Below are 16626 nucleotides of genomic sequence, written 5' to 3' on the forward strand. Positions count from 1 at the left end.
TATTATAGATATAAACTCCTCTTAACGGACCGAAAACATTTCAGTGTGGATTCATTCAGCTAGAGCATCATTTCGTATTCAACGATTTCTTCACACCCCGAAGGCCACCCCACATGACAGTTTGATACAATGAAGAGTAGCGGAGGAAGATTCGTCCGTCAGTGGAAATCAAGGCGCGCGTGTGTGAATTGTGATGGGCAAGAGAGTCGGTCGATCGTTGTAGGCAGATTTGGTCGTGTGTAACAATAACACGGTGGAACGTAACAGCCGGCGACACACACACGCGTACCGCTTGCACGTCTGTGGCACATGCACCGCACCTGCTACCTAGGCGGATTGATGGCATGACTCGAAGGTTCAAAATGAAATGGCTGTGGCAAAAGCAACAAATCGGAAAGGACCGGACGAACACTGGTCGGCATCCCATGTTATCTAGTACTCCATTCGTCTCAAAAAAAGTGTCTTAAGCTTAGTACAAATTTGTACTAAAGCTAGTATAAAGCTGAGACACTTATTTTAGAACGGAGGGAGTGACTAGAGAATGAGGGGGGAAGAGGATAAGGGAGGAAGGGACGGGCACATGTCTTCACGGCCAAGAAAGACACACCGCAACAAGGGGAGGGAGGGAGGGAGGCGGGAATCGCAGTACTGCGCAGAGGGAAAGGAGGGCAGAAATGTCTCCGCGACTAATTAAACATGGCTCGCAACGGTTATTTACAACTCCTGGGACCACATACAGGAGCACCCAAAAAACACTTAAAATCGGGCTCAGCGTGACTTGTTGAGGGACAAACATATGTGTACCATCTACTGTTGTTACAAATTGAACGGTTACAAATTGAAGGGATTCAGTGAACGGGACGGGCGTTCATAGCCACGGCTAGGAAATGCCGCGACACCTGTGGGCCGATAGAGGGGAGGGGGCAGGAGGAGCCGGTGGAGGCGACCCATGCCGCCGTGAGAACGGATCTCGAGGAGGGGGAGGAGGAGCCGGAGGAGGCGACTGTGCTGCCCTGAGACCGGGTCTCGAGGGGGAGGGGAAAGGAGGGTTGGGGCATGTCAAAGAAGAAACTGCCCTGCCGCCGCCAGCCCTCCGGCGACGGCGACAAGGGAGTGGGCATAGGGTGGTGTTCCGGGCGGCGGTAGGTCTTCCCACGCGTCGTCCGTCGCTTAGCCGGGATGAGAAAGTAACATGGTCCTTGCTGTGTACTCCCTGCTTGGTATAGTCATCACTGGTAAATTAAATGTGATTACTGTTTTTTTTTAAAAAAAATTGACAGCTAAACGAAGCAAGAAGAATACTTGCCGTGCTTTGAACAGCGGGGTTTTGACAATCGTTGGGCGTAGAGTGTTAGGAGGGAGTATATGTTAATGTTAGTTGGGATTAAAACCTTGAGTGAGTATAGAAAGCAGATGCACGGGAGTGTACGATCATGCATGCATGTACTCGTAGACGATACGTGATCGCTGCGAGCGGGACGATCGACGGAGCCGGGCGCGCGCGCACTAGGCGTTCCGGTGCAACGGGACTGCGAGAGACGGCGTGTTGGTGGAGGGCCGGGGCACATGCACGGCCTGCGCCTGCGCGCCTGGCCAGGTCCGGCCACCCCTGCCCTGCGACTGCGAGGTGCGTGGGCTGCCGCGCCGTGACGTGCGTGCGTCCCTGCCCATCTGCGCGCGCGGCCAGGAAAAAAGAGAGGGAAGGAGAGAGAGGTCGCGTGGATCGTACGCGCTCCGCGGGAGGGATGGAAACGCCCGCCGGGCACGTCGCATGCACCGCACCTGCTGCCTAGGCTAGGCCAGGCGGATCGTCGACCGAAGACTCGAAACGGCAGGAGCAAACCGGACCGGACCGGACCGGACCGGATCGAAGACTCGCCTGTGACCCCTCTCTCCGTCTCTCGGCCATTGGCGAATGGCGATGGGCGTTGCATGCATGCCGTTGCCCTATGTCGTGCTCTTCTGCAACCAAAGGGAATGGGAATGAAGGAAGGAAGGAAGAATAAATAAATTGCGAGACAAGAAATTCACCATGGTACTATTCCATGATAACTACGATACCATGGTTAAAAATAATGAAAATGCCATGATCTAATCAACAGAAATTTTCCAATGATCTAACTGAAAAAAGTGCCTTGACCTAAGGAATAACCACTAACATGGTCTAAATAATTTTCTTGCCATGGTCTAATTAATTGCACCCGCAAGTTTTTTAATTAAAATGCCATGCTAACTACAACAAAAACTACCATGGTCTAATTTAGAAAAAATTACAAGCAAACACGGGCGCGTTTTGTTCTTTGAAAAGGATGGATAAATTATGGATGTTGGTCTTTCAAAAGAGGGAAAATTAGGATTTTCTTCCCATGAATATACAAAAACTGCCATCTGGCAAGTTGAAAATATATATGAATGCCATGTGGACATTATGGGAAATTGTAAAAATACCATGTTTGAAAACAAAAAATTGTTATGACTTTTCCCACGTCACAAGTAGAAAATTTACATTTTTGTGAAACGCAAACAAAAATGCCATGACAAGAAGGTTGTATAAAAAGTGAATGAAAAAAAAAGATTTGCCATGCCATGACACACCGGTACAGTTTAGTTTGGCCACGACGGTGGTAGGTTGTCACGCGGTGACAACGGGGACACCCATGACATGACCCAAAAGGGGGGCATGTCGGAGGGACTGTAAGAGTGCCACACAATAGACCGGTTTTGTTGGAGCAACACCGGTCCACTTGAATGGGAACATGTACTGAAGTATGAGGCCAAGAGCTCCATAGTGTGCGTTAAGTGCGCTGCAGAGTGTAAATATATTCGAATAGTCGCGTCATCGGTCATGGAACACAGTTCGTACTAGGTCACACTTTTTTGGTCTGTGTCGAGTCTAGAGGAATAAACCATATAATGTTGTTGCTAATAATAAACTAGATAAAAGGTAAGGAGCTCCATATAATGTAAATCTACTCCCTTTAACAATTTATCCATGAGATCTTTCTACCAATACCATCCAGGAGCTTATGAATTTGTAGCCAAACCGGCATGTAAACAATGCTCACCTCCTCAGCTCTGGTAAATCCATCATATGGGCACATCAAGACCGCCCAGTTTCTGAATAACGAAGGACCATGCTCCATCATGCGCTCCCAATCCCCCAGGCAAGATTCTTGGACAATTAACAAATTCGGTCTTGCCGGGTGGAATCCGACTTCCTCCGTCGGGCTACACGCAGCTCTCATGTCTCTATAGAAAGCGGTTGACTAAATGACTTCTCTGTATGAAATCTAGCTAGGGTAAGCCAATGAACACTATAGTTGAATGCTGGATCATCCTCATCTATCTCAACATCATCAAAGACTTCATCGTTCAGTTCAAGCTGGTAAAAATTCACCTAGATTAGAATTTCCAATGGCCGCACCATTGCAGCTGGTCGTAGAGTGGCGTCCGAAAAATCACACCTGGGCCGGCGGAGGAGACGACCGCCACACGATCGTCCAAACCCTAGGCCATGGAGGAAAGGAACCCTAGGCACGCCATATGGGAAACTTGTCCGCTTATTAACTTTGACCTAAAGTTTGACCAAGTTTATAGGGAACAATATGAACATTTACTATGACAAATCCGTATAACGTGAAAATATGTTCAATGATGAAGCTAATGATATTGATTTGGTGGTGTATATGTTGATTTTTTTTCTACAACCTTGATCATAGTTTAGAAAGTTTGACATTAGACAAAGTTAATATGTGGAGTGAATAAAAATAGAGGCAGCGTTAGTTATGTGGATATGTGTAGTAATTGTGTCCAATAGAGGCAAATATTAATTCTATCCCAACTAAAAAAGAATAATAGTTCTATAAATGCACCAGTTTTTATTATTTTTGCACAGATACTTATTAAATGTTTAACTAAAATTAAGATTGTCCGTATGATATGGAAACATCCCGAGTCACAAACTGTAGCTAGCTAGCCAGAAATCAAATCAAAATTTGAAACTCCTGTCTACAATACCGTTTACACCTGACCCACCCGTGGTTATCATTTTCGGAACCATGGTTACAAAAGCAACTAGGTGTACACACTCACAGAAAGGCCCTCGCGCCGCCGCACATTTCCGAGACCGCCACACCGTGCGCACACTCTCATCCATGCATGCACCCAAGCGGAGTGAGACAATTCTCATACGGGCGGCAACCTTTCTACGCATGATTCCGAACGGAACCATGAAATTTAGAACCCTAGCCACCCACTCCCATGTACGGGCATCGAATGCGGTCACCGCGCTAGCTAGGGTTTCGAGTCTTTATCAATAATAAAGATGCGTGACGATGGTTTGTATTTAACAATATTAAACTAGCTGATGCATATAAAAGAATTCCAACATGTTCTTTGATAATCAAATGCATCGAGTCAAAAATATTATTGCCAAGGGTTTTGCCAAAGGTTTAGAAGGAATGTCCATGATTTTTGAAAACACAGTGATTACCTTCAACACAAATAATGTATAACATGGCAATCACTTCAAGGCCAACCCTTGAGACAAGACCAAATACAAACAATTATTTCTTTTATGCGCTATTTCAACCAAACACAATTTAGAATAAAATATGAGCAGAAGTCTAGGTTCCACGCCCTAATCATTGGCATGAGAACGCAATGTTGGGGTTTAAAAAAGTCAAAAACAAAGAAAATATTGCATCAATGCAACTGATGATTAGGCCACGAAGAAGACTTTATAATTGATATTAGTGCAAGGAGTTTGGATTGCCATGCAACTACAATGCACATAGAGCTATGTATGAATGAAAGCTCTCCCCTGGACTAGTGCAGGTGCATCCAACTTGCCTGCTAATGAAGACCTAAAGCTAATTTGAGGAGGCTCGTCATTGTACGAGACAAGTTCTATAATGTGAGGTCCCCACCAGTATATGAACCAATGAAACTCCCGAACGATCGTGCAATGTGGCTCGACAAAAGGCTTATTTGTCGAGTCCTTTTGTTTTACCGACGGCTCTCGGCAAACAGAGGATTGCGCCGAGTACGCTCTATTGCCGAGTCATGTCCTCGACACACAGATGTTTTTCCGTGTGCCCGTGAGTGGGAGCTTGGCACTCGGCAAAGACGGATTTTCCAGTTTTGATAGAGGGAAAGGGAAAGAGATTAGAAAGTCGGTAGCTCGTAGTTGCTTCACGCAGAGTGGATTGGCTAGCCAGCATGTAGTTGTGAGATAATTTGGTCCAACAAAACCGTCTCAGCCTGTAAAGACACACCCTTCTTCCTCCCCCACCACGGTTGGCAACACCGGCAAAGGAGAGAGGAAGGAAGATGTCAGAATTTAACACTTTCGTGCCAAGCTTCTGAATATGCCACTATGCTAGACAGAGGGAAGGGGAAAGAGAGGGCCAGGCAGCCCAGCTGCGAGATAGTTTGGTGCAAGAAACCTCACAACAATTTTTTTTGAGTACACAGTTCACATTACTATTCATCCTATAAAGGTGTATTGGAAGCGTCTACCGCGATTAAAAGTAACTAAAAACACTTTCCAAATAAGCTCGATTTGTGATGATGTTGCCATTTTTAAATCAATCTCGCGTGAGAAAGGTCTATTTATCATGTAGACGTATGTGTAGAAATTTCACTTCCATAACCAAAAGACGAGGAGAGACGCCACAAAGGCTACCAGTGCAGCAGAATTAATTGGTTTTGGGCACCCGAATTAATTTCACTTCCAGACACTTAGTCTTTAATTAAATGATCAAGAAAGTGCATGTTCAAAAAAGAAAAAGAATCAAAGATTTTTCGCACCCGTTGGCAGCTCAATCATTGTTGGTGGATGGGAATCGAAATTCGAAACCCCGGTCCGTGTACAGTGCCGTTTGGTGGCACGTGACCCAACCCCAACCCTGGTTAACCACTCACGCTCTACCATGGTTACTTTTACTAGTCCGCAACCCAGCCGCGCGCAGCTGCGCAGTTTGCAGAAAGGCCCCTCGCGCCGCGGCGCATTTCCGAGGCCGGCCCCCCGCGCGCGCGTTCTGATCCGCGCACCCGAAGCGACCCCAGATATTTCTCCTCTGGAGGACGGCATTTTACACGCCGGTCCTTACAGAATCGCGAAATTGGGCCCACCTCCCCCTCCCTCTCCCACGTACGGACCACGCCATGCGCTCACCACACCGCTCGCTAGGGTTTCGCCACCCCACTCGCTCACCCCGCATAAAGCCGCCTCCCCGCTCACCGCCGTCCTCATCCACTCCCTCCCACGCCTCCACGCTCCTTTCTTCATCCCCAATCCACCACCGTAGCTTAGCCCTCCCACCACCACCGCTCTCTCTCCCGCCATGTCCTACCGCGGAGGCGGAGGCCGGGGCGCGCCGGCGGGAGGAGGGCGTGGGGCCACGGGCAGGCCGCCTCCGTGCGCGTCCTCGGCGCCTCGCCCCGCCGCGACGGCGCCCGTGGTGGCCGACAACCCCAACGCCACGGGGCCGCACCAGGGCGCCTACCAGCACGGCGTCGTCGTCCGCAACCCCTCGCCGGCACCCTACGCCACCGTCGGCGCGCCTTCCCCGACGCCGGTCACCATCCGCGCGCCCTCGCCCACGCCGGCCACCATCCGCGCCCCTGCTCCGACGCCCTCGCCGGCCGCGCCCCCGTTCCAGCCGGCCCGCGTCTCCGCCCCCGCTCCGGCTCCATCGACCCCCGCTGCCGTCGCCAAGGAGCTGGAGCAGAAGCTCTTCCTCACGGAGACCGCGCTGGCGCCGCCCGCCGCGGCGGCGGTCGCGGCGACGCAGCCCGAGGAGGAGAAGGCCCCCGAGGTGGACCTGGCGCCGGTGTCCAAGAAGGGGCTCGCCCACCCCGCGCGGCCCGGCGCCGGCACCGTGGGCAAGAAGGTGATGATCCGCGCCAACCACTTCCTCGTCAACGTCGCCGACAACAACCTCTTCCACTACGATGTGAGCAGCCACCCCCACCCCCCTCCCTGCGTACCATCTCCGTTCACGCACTAGCTAGAGTAGTTCTTGTTCAGATCTGTCGTTCCCTGCATGTCGTCGTGCGTTTTTCCCTTGTGCGCGCTAGTTCTTGTTCAGATCTACTCCTACCAGTGTACGTACGCTTGTAGAGATGGCGTTCTTTTTCCCCGCTGTGCTTTCGTTTTTCTCCATGCGACGACGTGCGTCTCCGACCCCATCCATCCATCCATGGGTGTTTGGTCGAGCGCTCTCGCTACACGTACACCTCGGCCTTGCTCTTTCTTGGGTTTAATAAAATCCATGGGCGTTTTCGGATGTTTTTCTCCTGTTGTTGGATGAGCAGTGAGTTCTTGGAAAGCAAGAGAGAAAGCTATTTTCCTCTCTATGCGTGCAAAAGCCATCCAGCAGAAAGTAGCTACCGCTTCTTGTTTGCGCTCTGTCGCTGTTATCTTGGAAGCTAGAGGTAGTACTAGTCATTTTTTGGCAAGTTTGCGGTCTTGGATGCAGATTCTTGGGATCCGTTTTGGCTTGCTATATAGTACACGGGAGGTTGTGAGATCCGATATCATCCTTGTGGGTGGCGATCAAAGAGGGCCTCCCCGTCTAATGCAAAGCCACGCACCTTTTTCTTTGGTTTCCTGCGTCTTTTTCTTTGGCCTTCTTGCATGGTCTTGGTCTTGTATCCATGGTCTGGTCCTTGTCCTCGTTTGGCGACAGAAGGGCAAAGCAACGTCCGTCCGTGTACGTGGCTGCCATACATTTTTGGCAGAGCAGGAGGCCTGTTGGTGTTGCCGTTGCCACCTTTGTTGCCTGCTGCACTTCTCTTTGTGATTCCTTCTCTGCCCTGCCATGCAGCTTTTGGGGTTTGTCTTTGGTTCAAAGCATGCAACGCCGAGGCCCTCCGTGCTCCTCCGCCGCTCGGATCTCCTGTACCGCCGCTTCGGGTGCTGCTCCGTGTGGCACCCCGTGTTTGCATCTAGTAGGTCGTGGTCAACTTTCTTTTTTCGGGACAACAGTGGTCTGTCTGTGTGCGTGGGTGTGGGTGGGACAACAGTGGTAGCTCTGCTTTCTCGGTGAATGGTCGACACGTAGTGGATTTATTCCCATACTTCGAAAATATACCCGAAAATTTCGACGTGGGATTTAATATTATTGTTTTCCAACTTTTTACAGTGAGCTCTAAAATTGTGATGTGGGGTTTAATATTTTTATTGTTTTCCAACTTTTACGGTGAGCTCTAATTTGCTTAAAATCTTGTTCTCTGCTCACACATGTATGAATGTAGTACCTCCTTTATCGCCAAACTATTTTATACTCCTCTAGTACATTTTTAAATGGTAAATTGACGACGATTTTTTTTGGTACTCCTCGTAACAAGTAGTCCATAGTTCCTTTTTTAAAGTACGTATACATACAGGTCCTTTATTTTAATATACACGTAGTACGCAGGTCCTTTATTTTACTATACACACAGTACGCAGGTCCGCTTATTGTATTCTGTACCGCATGATTGCAACAAGATGCGTGCCCGTCGCACACCCACCTCCCCCGACCATGCCGTCACAGCCTCCTCGCCCAGCGCCGCCACCCCTTCTCAACCCCTCCTCGCCCAGCGCCGCCACCCCTTCTCCGCCTCCGGCGCTGCCCGCCGGCCTGCTCACCCGCGGCACTTAGTCAGGAACCCTAGGATGGCCGTGCCCAAAAATTTACTTTACTGTGCCCTCCTTCAGTTTTGGGTGTTCGATTTGGGATCTAGAGTTCTTCCCCGCTTGATTGACTCCAATAGTTCGAGTGTATTTTCTTCTGGGCTCTGTAAGTCGAAATGGAGGCCGCCACCACATGGTATGTGTTGCCGTTTGCTTGCCAGATTTCCAGTCCTGCGATGCCACTAGCAGCTAGATCTCCTTTATTGCCTAATTTTGGTTTACTGTTTTCTCAAGATCCGGTAGTTTTCCCTCACGGATTGACTGGATTCTGTGGTGTGTTAATTCAACATGCACGATTCGACTCATTTGAATCAAATGTAGCATAGATTTGATTTGTTCAAGAATTAAGATGATTAGACAAATCAGAGGGCTAATTGTCTCTACTCTGTGTACTGAATGTAGAACATAGGAGTACAGAGCGTCTCTTGTTTTTGTATGCATAATGATGTTGAAATGTGTTGCTGTAGGTTTCCATCAACCCGGAGTCAAAATCAAGAGCTGTGAACAGGGAGGTACTCAGTGAGCTAATCAAGTTGCACGGGAAGACATCCCTTGGCGGCAAATTGCCTGCCTATGATGGAAGAAAGAGTCTCTACACTGCAGGCTCACTCCCTTTTGAGTCTGAGGAGTTCTCTGTTACACTGGTTGATCCCGAAAAGAAAGACAAAGAAAAGTATGATTCGATTCTTTACCTTCAATCTTGTCCACCTTGCTTATCCATTATATTTGTTTTGTAGCTACTAACTTGTTCCCTCTTCATATGCAGGGCTGAAAGGGAGTACAAGATCACCATTAGGATTGCTGGGAGGACAGACCTGTACCACCTCCAGCAGTTCCTCAAAGGAAGACAGAGGGATATGCCTCAAGAAACCATCCAAGTTCTTGATGTTGTCCTCAGGGAGTCACCATCCTGGAAGTATGACATCCACTTTCCAGCAGTTTTTTGCTATCAGTTTTTCTTGATCATGCTAGCTAGTTTCCTAGAGCCCTAACACTATTGCTGGCAATTCCTTTTCATTGCAGCTATGTCACAGTGTCCAGATCCTTCTTCTCCACCACCTTTGGTCACAGAGGAGACATTGGTGAAGGATTAGAGTGCTGGAGAGGTTACTACCAGAGCTTACGTCCAACCCAGATGGGGCTGTCACTCAATATAGGTACTCCCCTCCGTTGTCTGTTGCTGTTACTGTTATCCGATTGCAGTGTGTCCTAGCCTTGTTTATCTGATGATCTGCTCTTCATTTTTCAGATATATCTGCAACATCCTTCTTCAAGCCTGTGACAGTGGTCCAGTTTGTGCTAGAGTTCCTCAACTTACGTGATGCCTCGCGGCCTCTGACAGACAGGGACCGTGTTAAGGTACTATTCATCTATGCTAACCTAGTTTCAGAATCCATGTTATGTAGATTGCACCATGTTATTGGCTTGAAATAGTTGACTAATCTGTTAGTATGCACTATATGCAGATAAAGAAAGCACTCCATGGGGTGCGTGTCGAAACAAACCACCAGGAAGACCAAATCAGAAGATACAAGATAACAGGGATTACTCCTGTTCCCATGAGCCAGCTCATGTAAATAACTTCCCTCAAATGCTATAATATTAACCATTATGTCTTTTATCTCTATGTTCTGGTGCAACTAATCAGGGTTGCTGGAATAATAGAAAGATGTGTAGTTCTACATTTTTTGGCTTATTGCTCCTTCATTGATGTTGGCGTGTCAGGAACTGGTTAGGGGATTACTTTTGTTTACAACATTCTTCCTGTGGCATATGCATTTGATTTCTGCAGCATAGCAAATATCTGTTTGTGCCAAATTGTTTCCTGTTCACAGTTTTCCTTATGAATGTTTAGACCACAGTTAACTTTTTAGCATCTATCCATGATTATTATGCCCTTTCTAATAGCACTCTACTCGTGTTGTTTTGTTTGTTGTTAGATTTCCTGTTGATGAGAGAGGAACAAGAATGTCAGTTGTTCAGTACTTCATGCAAAGATACAAATACAACCTGCAGTATACTTCTTGGCCCTGCTTGCAGTCTGGAAGTGATGCTCGGCCTGTGTATCTGCCTATGGAGGTATTGTGTCCATGCCTGCTTCGTCATATTTGAATTATACATTGTTTGCTCATGGTTCTCCACAAATTGGTTGTAGGCGTGCAAGATTGTTGAAGGGCAAAGGTACTCTAAGAAACTGAATGACAAGCAGGTCACCAACATACTTAGAGCTACCTGTCAACGTCCCCAGCAGAGGGAGCAAAGCATTCGTGAGGTATGTACGTGTTGTCAACTGCATTCTGTAAATACCTGCCCATATCTTCTCACATGTGGTAGTTCATTCCAATCTGTTGTAACTCATGTAGTTATGAATGTCCTTTTCAAGGCATGTATGTCATGTTTGCCTGTAATGTGCAGTCTTTCTCATAACACTCTTTTTCGCACTGTAGATGGTTCTGCACAACAAGTATGCTGAGGACAAGTTTGCTCAGGAGTTCGGTATCAACGTCTGCAGTGACCTGGTCTCTGTTCCAGCCCGTGTGCTGCCTCCCCCCATGGTAAGGATGCTGCATTTTTTCCCCTTTCTCTGAGTTACTTAACTGGAAGGATTTGTAGTAATCACATCCTTCGTATGTGTTTCAGTTGAGATATCATGATTCTGGAAAGGAGAAAACTTGTGCGCCAAGTGTTGGACAGTGGAGCATGATTAACAAGGTATTTCCCTGTTCAGTGTCTTCACTCCCAATTTTACTAAGCATTACTTCTTCTTGGAACAAGGAGTGGGAGAACTTGTTGAATTTCTTCTTTGGTTGTTCTAAATGTATTGGACAGGTCATCATTTTGTACTCCCTCCTTAAACTAATATAAGAGCGTTTAGAATACTAAAGTAGTGATCTAAACGCTCTTATATTAGTTTACAGAGGAGTATGTAGCAACTCAAATTATTTTGCTTGACACTTTATTGATCATGTAGTTTTCACACTAGTTACTTAAATTGAGAAACAGTTGAGCTTGTTTGCGACTTGGCTCATTATTTTGTATGTAGTATATCCATGATGGTACAAATGATAGGTCTCATTTGAGTTTTTTTACTGCAGAAAATGATCAATGGAGGAATCATAGACAACTGGGCCTGTGTGAGTTTTTCACGCATACCTCCTGAGGAGGTACACAGGTTCTGTTGTGATCTGATTCAGATGTGCAATATGACTGGAATGGTAAAGGCTTGCATTGCTTTCCTGTTTCTAAGGCATTTATGATTTATGTGTGTATGTTATAGCTGACTGACTTGTGTTTTCCAACCCTGTAGTCTGTCAATCCAAGGCCACTTGTAGACAACCGATCAGCTAACCCCAACCACATCGAGAATGCCTTGAGGGATGTCTACAGGAGGACTACCGAAATGCTTGGAAAACAGGGACACGAAAAACAGCTACAACTGTTAATCGTAATCCTACCTGAAGTCAGTGGTTCTTATGGTATGCATATGTCTCCTCTGGTCAATCCCCTTCCACCTTCTCTTGGATTTCTGTAGATTTATGTGTGTGCCACGTTTAATTTTGCAGGGAAAATCAAGAAGGTTTGCGAGACCGACCTTGGGATCGTGTCTCAGTGTTGCCTGCCAAGGCATGCTGCCAGACCGAACAAGCAATATCTGGAGAATGTTGCACTCAAAATCAATGTGAAGGTAACATAACCAACTGGTCTATGTTTTACATTCAGTTTCCATGGATTGTTGATTTGTTGTCTGCTTTGGTTTCTGTTGAATGTGATAATTCTGTGTCTTAACTAGGTCGGAGGACGCAACACAGTTCTGGAGAGAGCTTTTGTGCGAAATGGCATACCGTTTGTGTCCGAAGTCCCAACAATCATCTTTGGTGCTGATGTTACACACCCCCCACCTGGAGAGGACTCTGCATCATCTATTGCTGCGGTTAGTTCTTCCCCGTAGCTAACAGTTTATCAATTCGTTATTTGTTTCTGTCTGATTTTATGTTTCAAATGGAATTATCATCTCGATGCACATGCCTGTTGAGTACAAATAGACTTATCCGCTTCTTTTATTGGATTGATGTAGGTGGTGGCATCAATGGACTGGCCAGAGATCACCAAGTACAGAGGTCTTGTCTCTGCTCAACCACACAGGCAGGAGATAATCGAAGATCTCTTCAGTGTCACCAAAGATCCGAAGAGGGGTAATGTCAATGGTGGCATGATCAGGTGAGTTTTGTGATTAGTCAGAGACGTTTGCTAGCAATTGCCCTGTGGATCAACTGCTAACCTGACATAATTGTCTCTACAGGGAGTTACTGATTGCATTCCGCAGGAAGACAGGCCGGAGGCCTGAGAGGATACTCTTCTACAGGTGTGTGCACAAATTCATGACACTCTTTTCATCCTGTCCATTCAATGGAACTGCCTGACCGATCATTCTCATGTACAGGGATGGCGTAAGTGAAGGCCAATTCAGCCATGTTCTGCTTCATGAAATGGACGCAATCAGGAAGGTAAGCCTGCAGCATATGATTACATGCAAATTTCTGTTTTGTCTACCTCCTCTGATGTTATCCTTGGCTTTTCTCATTCTGATGGTTCTTAATTTTGCTGTTGCAAGGCCTGCGCCTCATTGGAGGAGGGGTATATGCCCCCAGTCACCTTTGTGGTTGTCCAGAAAAGGGATCACACCAGGCTGTTCCCTGATGTTCATGGGAGGCGTGATATGACTGACAAGAGTGGGAACATACTTCCTGGTTAGTAGTTCAATGTCACTGGTAGCAACTATCTGCTACTTGTTGAAGCATTGCTGACTGTGATTGCTATTTTTATTGTCCTGCAGGAAGTGTGTTTGAACTCATGACCTGCCACCCAACAGACTTTGGCTTTTACCTGTGCAACAATACCAACATACAGGTAGGCACTTGATCCAAATGTCATTTTTCTATGCATTTGATCTTCAGTGTTTGCATACTGAGTGCTTGCAAATACTCGCAGGGAACAAGTTGTAATTACCATGTTCTTTATGATGAGAACAATTTCACGGCTGATGCGCTTCAATCCCTGACGAAGAAGCTCTGTAATACGTAATCTTTTCTCTCTCTCTCTTTCTCTCTCTGTGTGTGTGTGTGTGTGTGTGTGTGTGTGTGTGTGTGTGTGTGTGTGTGTGTTGTGCTGCGCTGTGTTATGAATCTTACCACTTCTGATCTGTCTTTTGCAGCTATGCTCGGTGCGTTCCAGGACTCTCCACAGGTGAGTTTTTTTTCTTGTTCAGTTTCTGCCTTAATTTTACTTGAAGTCTGTTCTTTTTCCCTCTAAGTAGATAAGATAATCATGCTAGTGTGCAGCTTAGGCCTCGTAATATTGGATCAGTTGCTTGTATGTCTGCTTAATTGTGCTTTGCCAATGGCCTTTGTTCTACTGCTTCCTAGTCCTCTGTTTTGACGTTTACATCTTGTGCTGTTTATTTTCAGAACCTAAAATTTAACATGTTTTGCAGTGGCACCGGCTTTTTATGCTCATGTAAAAGCTAGAGTCTGTACTCGCCACTACATGGAAGGGGACGGCTCAACTGGGGAACTAAATATTAAACTTCTTGGTGGTGGTGACAAGTTAGTTACTGACATCTTAGTACTATTTCCAGTCTGTAAATGTTTGTCTTTTTTCTCTATGCCAAGCTTTAATGTTATTACTGTTTTGCAGTCCGGATACTGGAAGGTCTCGTAAAAGGCCTCGTGAGGAAGAATCGGGTTCTTCATCTCAATCGGCCGATCACCCAACTTTGGGAGGCAACAGAATATCCAACATAAGTAATGCCGGTCGCGTCCCTTTTGTGGACTATGTTAAAGCACATCGCGGTAGTTTCATCGTCAAAGTAGGAGTTCAGGACTGTACCTCTACAGTTGTAGGTAGAAAGGAAGATAGATATGATTTTGCCGACATCGGTAGGGTACTCGGTAGTAGTTTTCTTATAGCTTACTTTGACACACACAAAGAGAACTTAACGTGGGGTGGAGAATTGATGTTTGAAGATATTGAAGTAAGCTATGGTCGAATCGTGGTGAATAGAAAGCCAAGAGTGGCTACGAGTCAAGATGATTTTGACAAGGATATCCATGTCCTCGTATTAATGTTGAGAGGTACATTCCTTCCAAAGGGGAAGAATTTACCATACTTTGAAGGCTTTCTTACATTTATCGAGAAGAGCAAATTTAGAAATCATCCAGAACTGCTACCGTACAAGCGGCGCCCCTTGGTTTTTATGTCCCCACTAGAAAGAGGTAATTGTTGTTGAACTTCTATGCTTTTACATTTTTTTGAGAAACTGTGTCATTTTATAGTAGCTTAGTTAGTGATAGCTTAATTGCACTTTTATCCACTGTTGGGTTAACTAATGCATTATACTAACAACTATTTGCAGTTACGTTATTGAATAACTGCTTTTTTTTACTGCAATTGTAGCTGCTGCTTTGGATAATCTTTTGAAGATTTATTTCCGGCTCAATGGTACTCAGCAGAAGGCTTTCCGGTCAACATTGGTCAGCATCGATTGCCCCAACTGGCCTGCTGCAAAAAGTTACTGCATTTTTGAACCTCTGGTTACTTATCAAGTGGACAAGCGTGGCTTCGATACATACCTAGAAGAGAAGTTTTATTGTTTACTCATTTTGCGAAACCATAATGAGCACGGCAAAGTGGTACTAAATGTCTAATCTCTCTATTATAACTGTTTCCCTTTTATTGTTTGCTGTTGTTCTAAAGATTAGTTTAAATTACAGTTGGAATGGGAATTGCTTGACTATGCCTCAGTTGCGTGCTTCGGAGATTTTGTTCAGGATTCTTTCTTGGGTCTTATGCTAAAGGGCTATGAAGTTCATAAAGCCCTTGCTTAAAGGTAACAAGTCATTTGTTCCTAAATTCTGTTCTTATAGCCACTGTTGGGTAAATATTTCTTGGATAATTTGTGGTAGATTCTTAGATAGGGACATAAAATTGGATAACATTGTTCCTAGTCTTTGGTTCCCTCTTTGTTTCTTGGATCGGAATGCATGTTCTTGTACGAATTGTTCTGTTTTCATCTCCTGATGACCACAAGCTGATAACCACGGGGCTATTTTCTTAGAATTTTCGAGTTTCTACTGTCTACACGAAGTCCTTGCATGTGCGATAAAGATCTTGAAAAAATCTTGGCATCTAATCTTTCTCTGTTTCTGCTTGTGATGTCACAACACCCCACGTATCTAGTTTGCTCTGGTTACTACTGATGCCAATGCCATTTATTGTAATGGATTCTGTCCTGAACTTCCGAATTGTGATATCCAATCTGCTACTGTTTTCTGATGCGTCTGATTGAATCTGATGGCTGACCTCTTGATGCTTTGTGATGGGTGGCAGGCATTTGGCAGGCAGAAGGTGGAGCCTGAGGTCAAGGAGGAGACTCCGGGTGTGATGCCAGAAGTACCAGCGGCAACTGAGTCTCAGTGAAGGCGTCCTGAGCTCGTGATCGTCTTCCATGAATCTGAAGCTTCATTCACTGAGAGTTGTGAGGTCTTATAAGCATAGAGTTATCTTTTGGTTTTGTCCTTGTCTTTGCTTAGTTGGGACATACATGGTTTGCCTGAGCGATTTCAACTTGTAAGACACTAAGACCCGTTCCAGTTATGGATCTTAATCTGGTTGGAACCGCCGTCATTTGCGGTGCATTTTGGTGATATTCGTTTTGCCATCACCTATGCTTCATTCTGTCGAATGGAATGGAAGATCATTTGATCAGGTAGTTCTCCGTGCAATGCGACCTGGTCTTGTTCTGGTTCTCCTTGATGCTACCAATGCTACCTGCTTCCTATTGAGTTTAGTTGCTTCAGTGTATTCGTGCAGTATTATAGTTGGTGTTTACATTCGAATGTATATTTCTCAAAGATTGGCCAGGCCAATAAGAGTTTATAAGGGCA

At 46.1% G+C, this 16626-nt stretch overlaps 1 protein-coding gene across 1 annotated transcript; it reads left to right on the top strand.

The window, feature by feature from the left end:
* Positions 1-8503: 8503 nt before the first annotated feature.
* Positions 8504-16403, top strand: LOC119312272 (protein argonaute MEL1-like). The gene is made up of 26 exons (XM_037587997.1): positions 8504-8819; positions 9151-9356; positions 9450-9599; positions 9707-9840; positions 9933-10042; positions 10150-10256; positions 10624-10762; positions 10839-10955; positions 11131-11238; positions 11324-11395; positions 11779-11898; positions 11991-12159; positions 12247-12368; positions 12474-12614; positions 12759-12901; positions 12984-13046; positions 13125-13188; positions 13296-13431; positions 13518-13591; positions 13673-13761; positions 13896-13927; positions 14175-14286; positions 14378-14955; positions 15137-15372; positions 15454-15569; positions 16070-16403. Exons 1-25 carry the CDS (start codon positions 8817-8819, stop codon positions 15565-15567), a joined length of 3339 nt encoding a protein of 1112 aa, XP_037443894.1. The 5' UTR covers positions 8504-8816; the 3' UTR covers positions 15568-15569; positions 16070-16403.
* Positions 16404-16626: the final 223 nt, after the last annotated feature.

This window comes from Triticum dicoccoides, chromosome 5B (genome assembly GCF_002162155.2).
Source record: "Triticum dicoccoides isolate Atlit2015 ecotype Zavitan chromosome 5B, WEW_v2.0, whole genome shotgun sequence".
NCBI classification, from domain to species: domain Eukaryota; kingdom Viridiplantae; phylum Streptophyta; class Magnoliopsida; order Poales; family Poaceae; genus Triticum; species Triticum dicoccoides.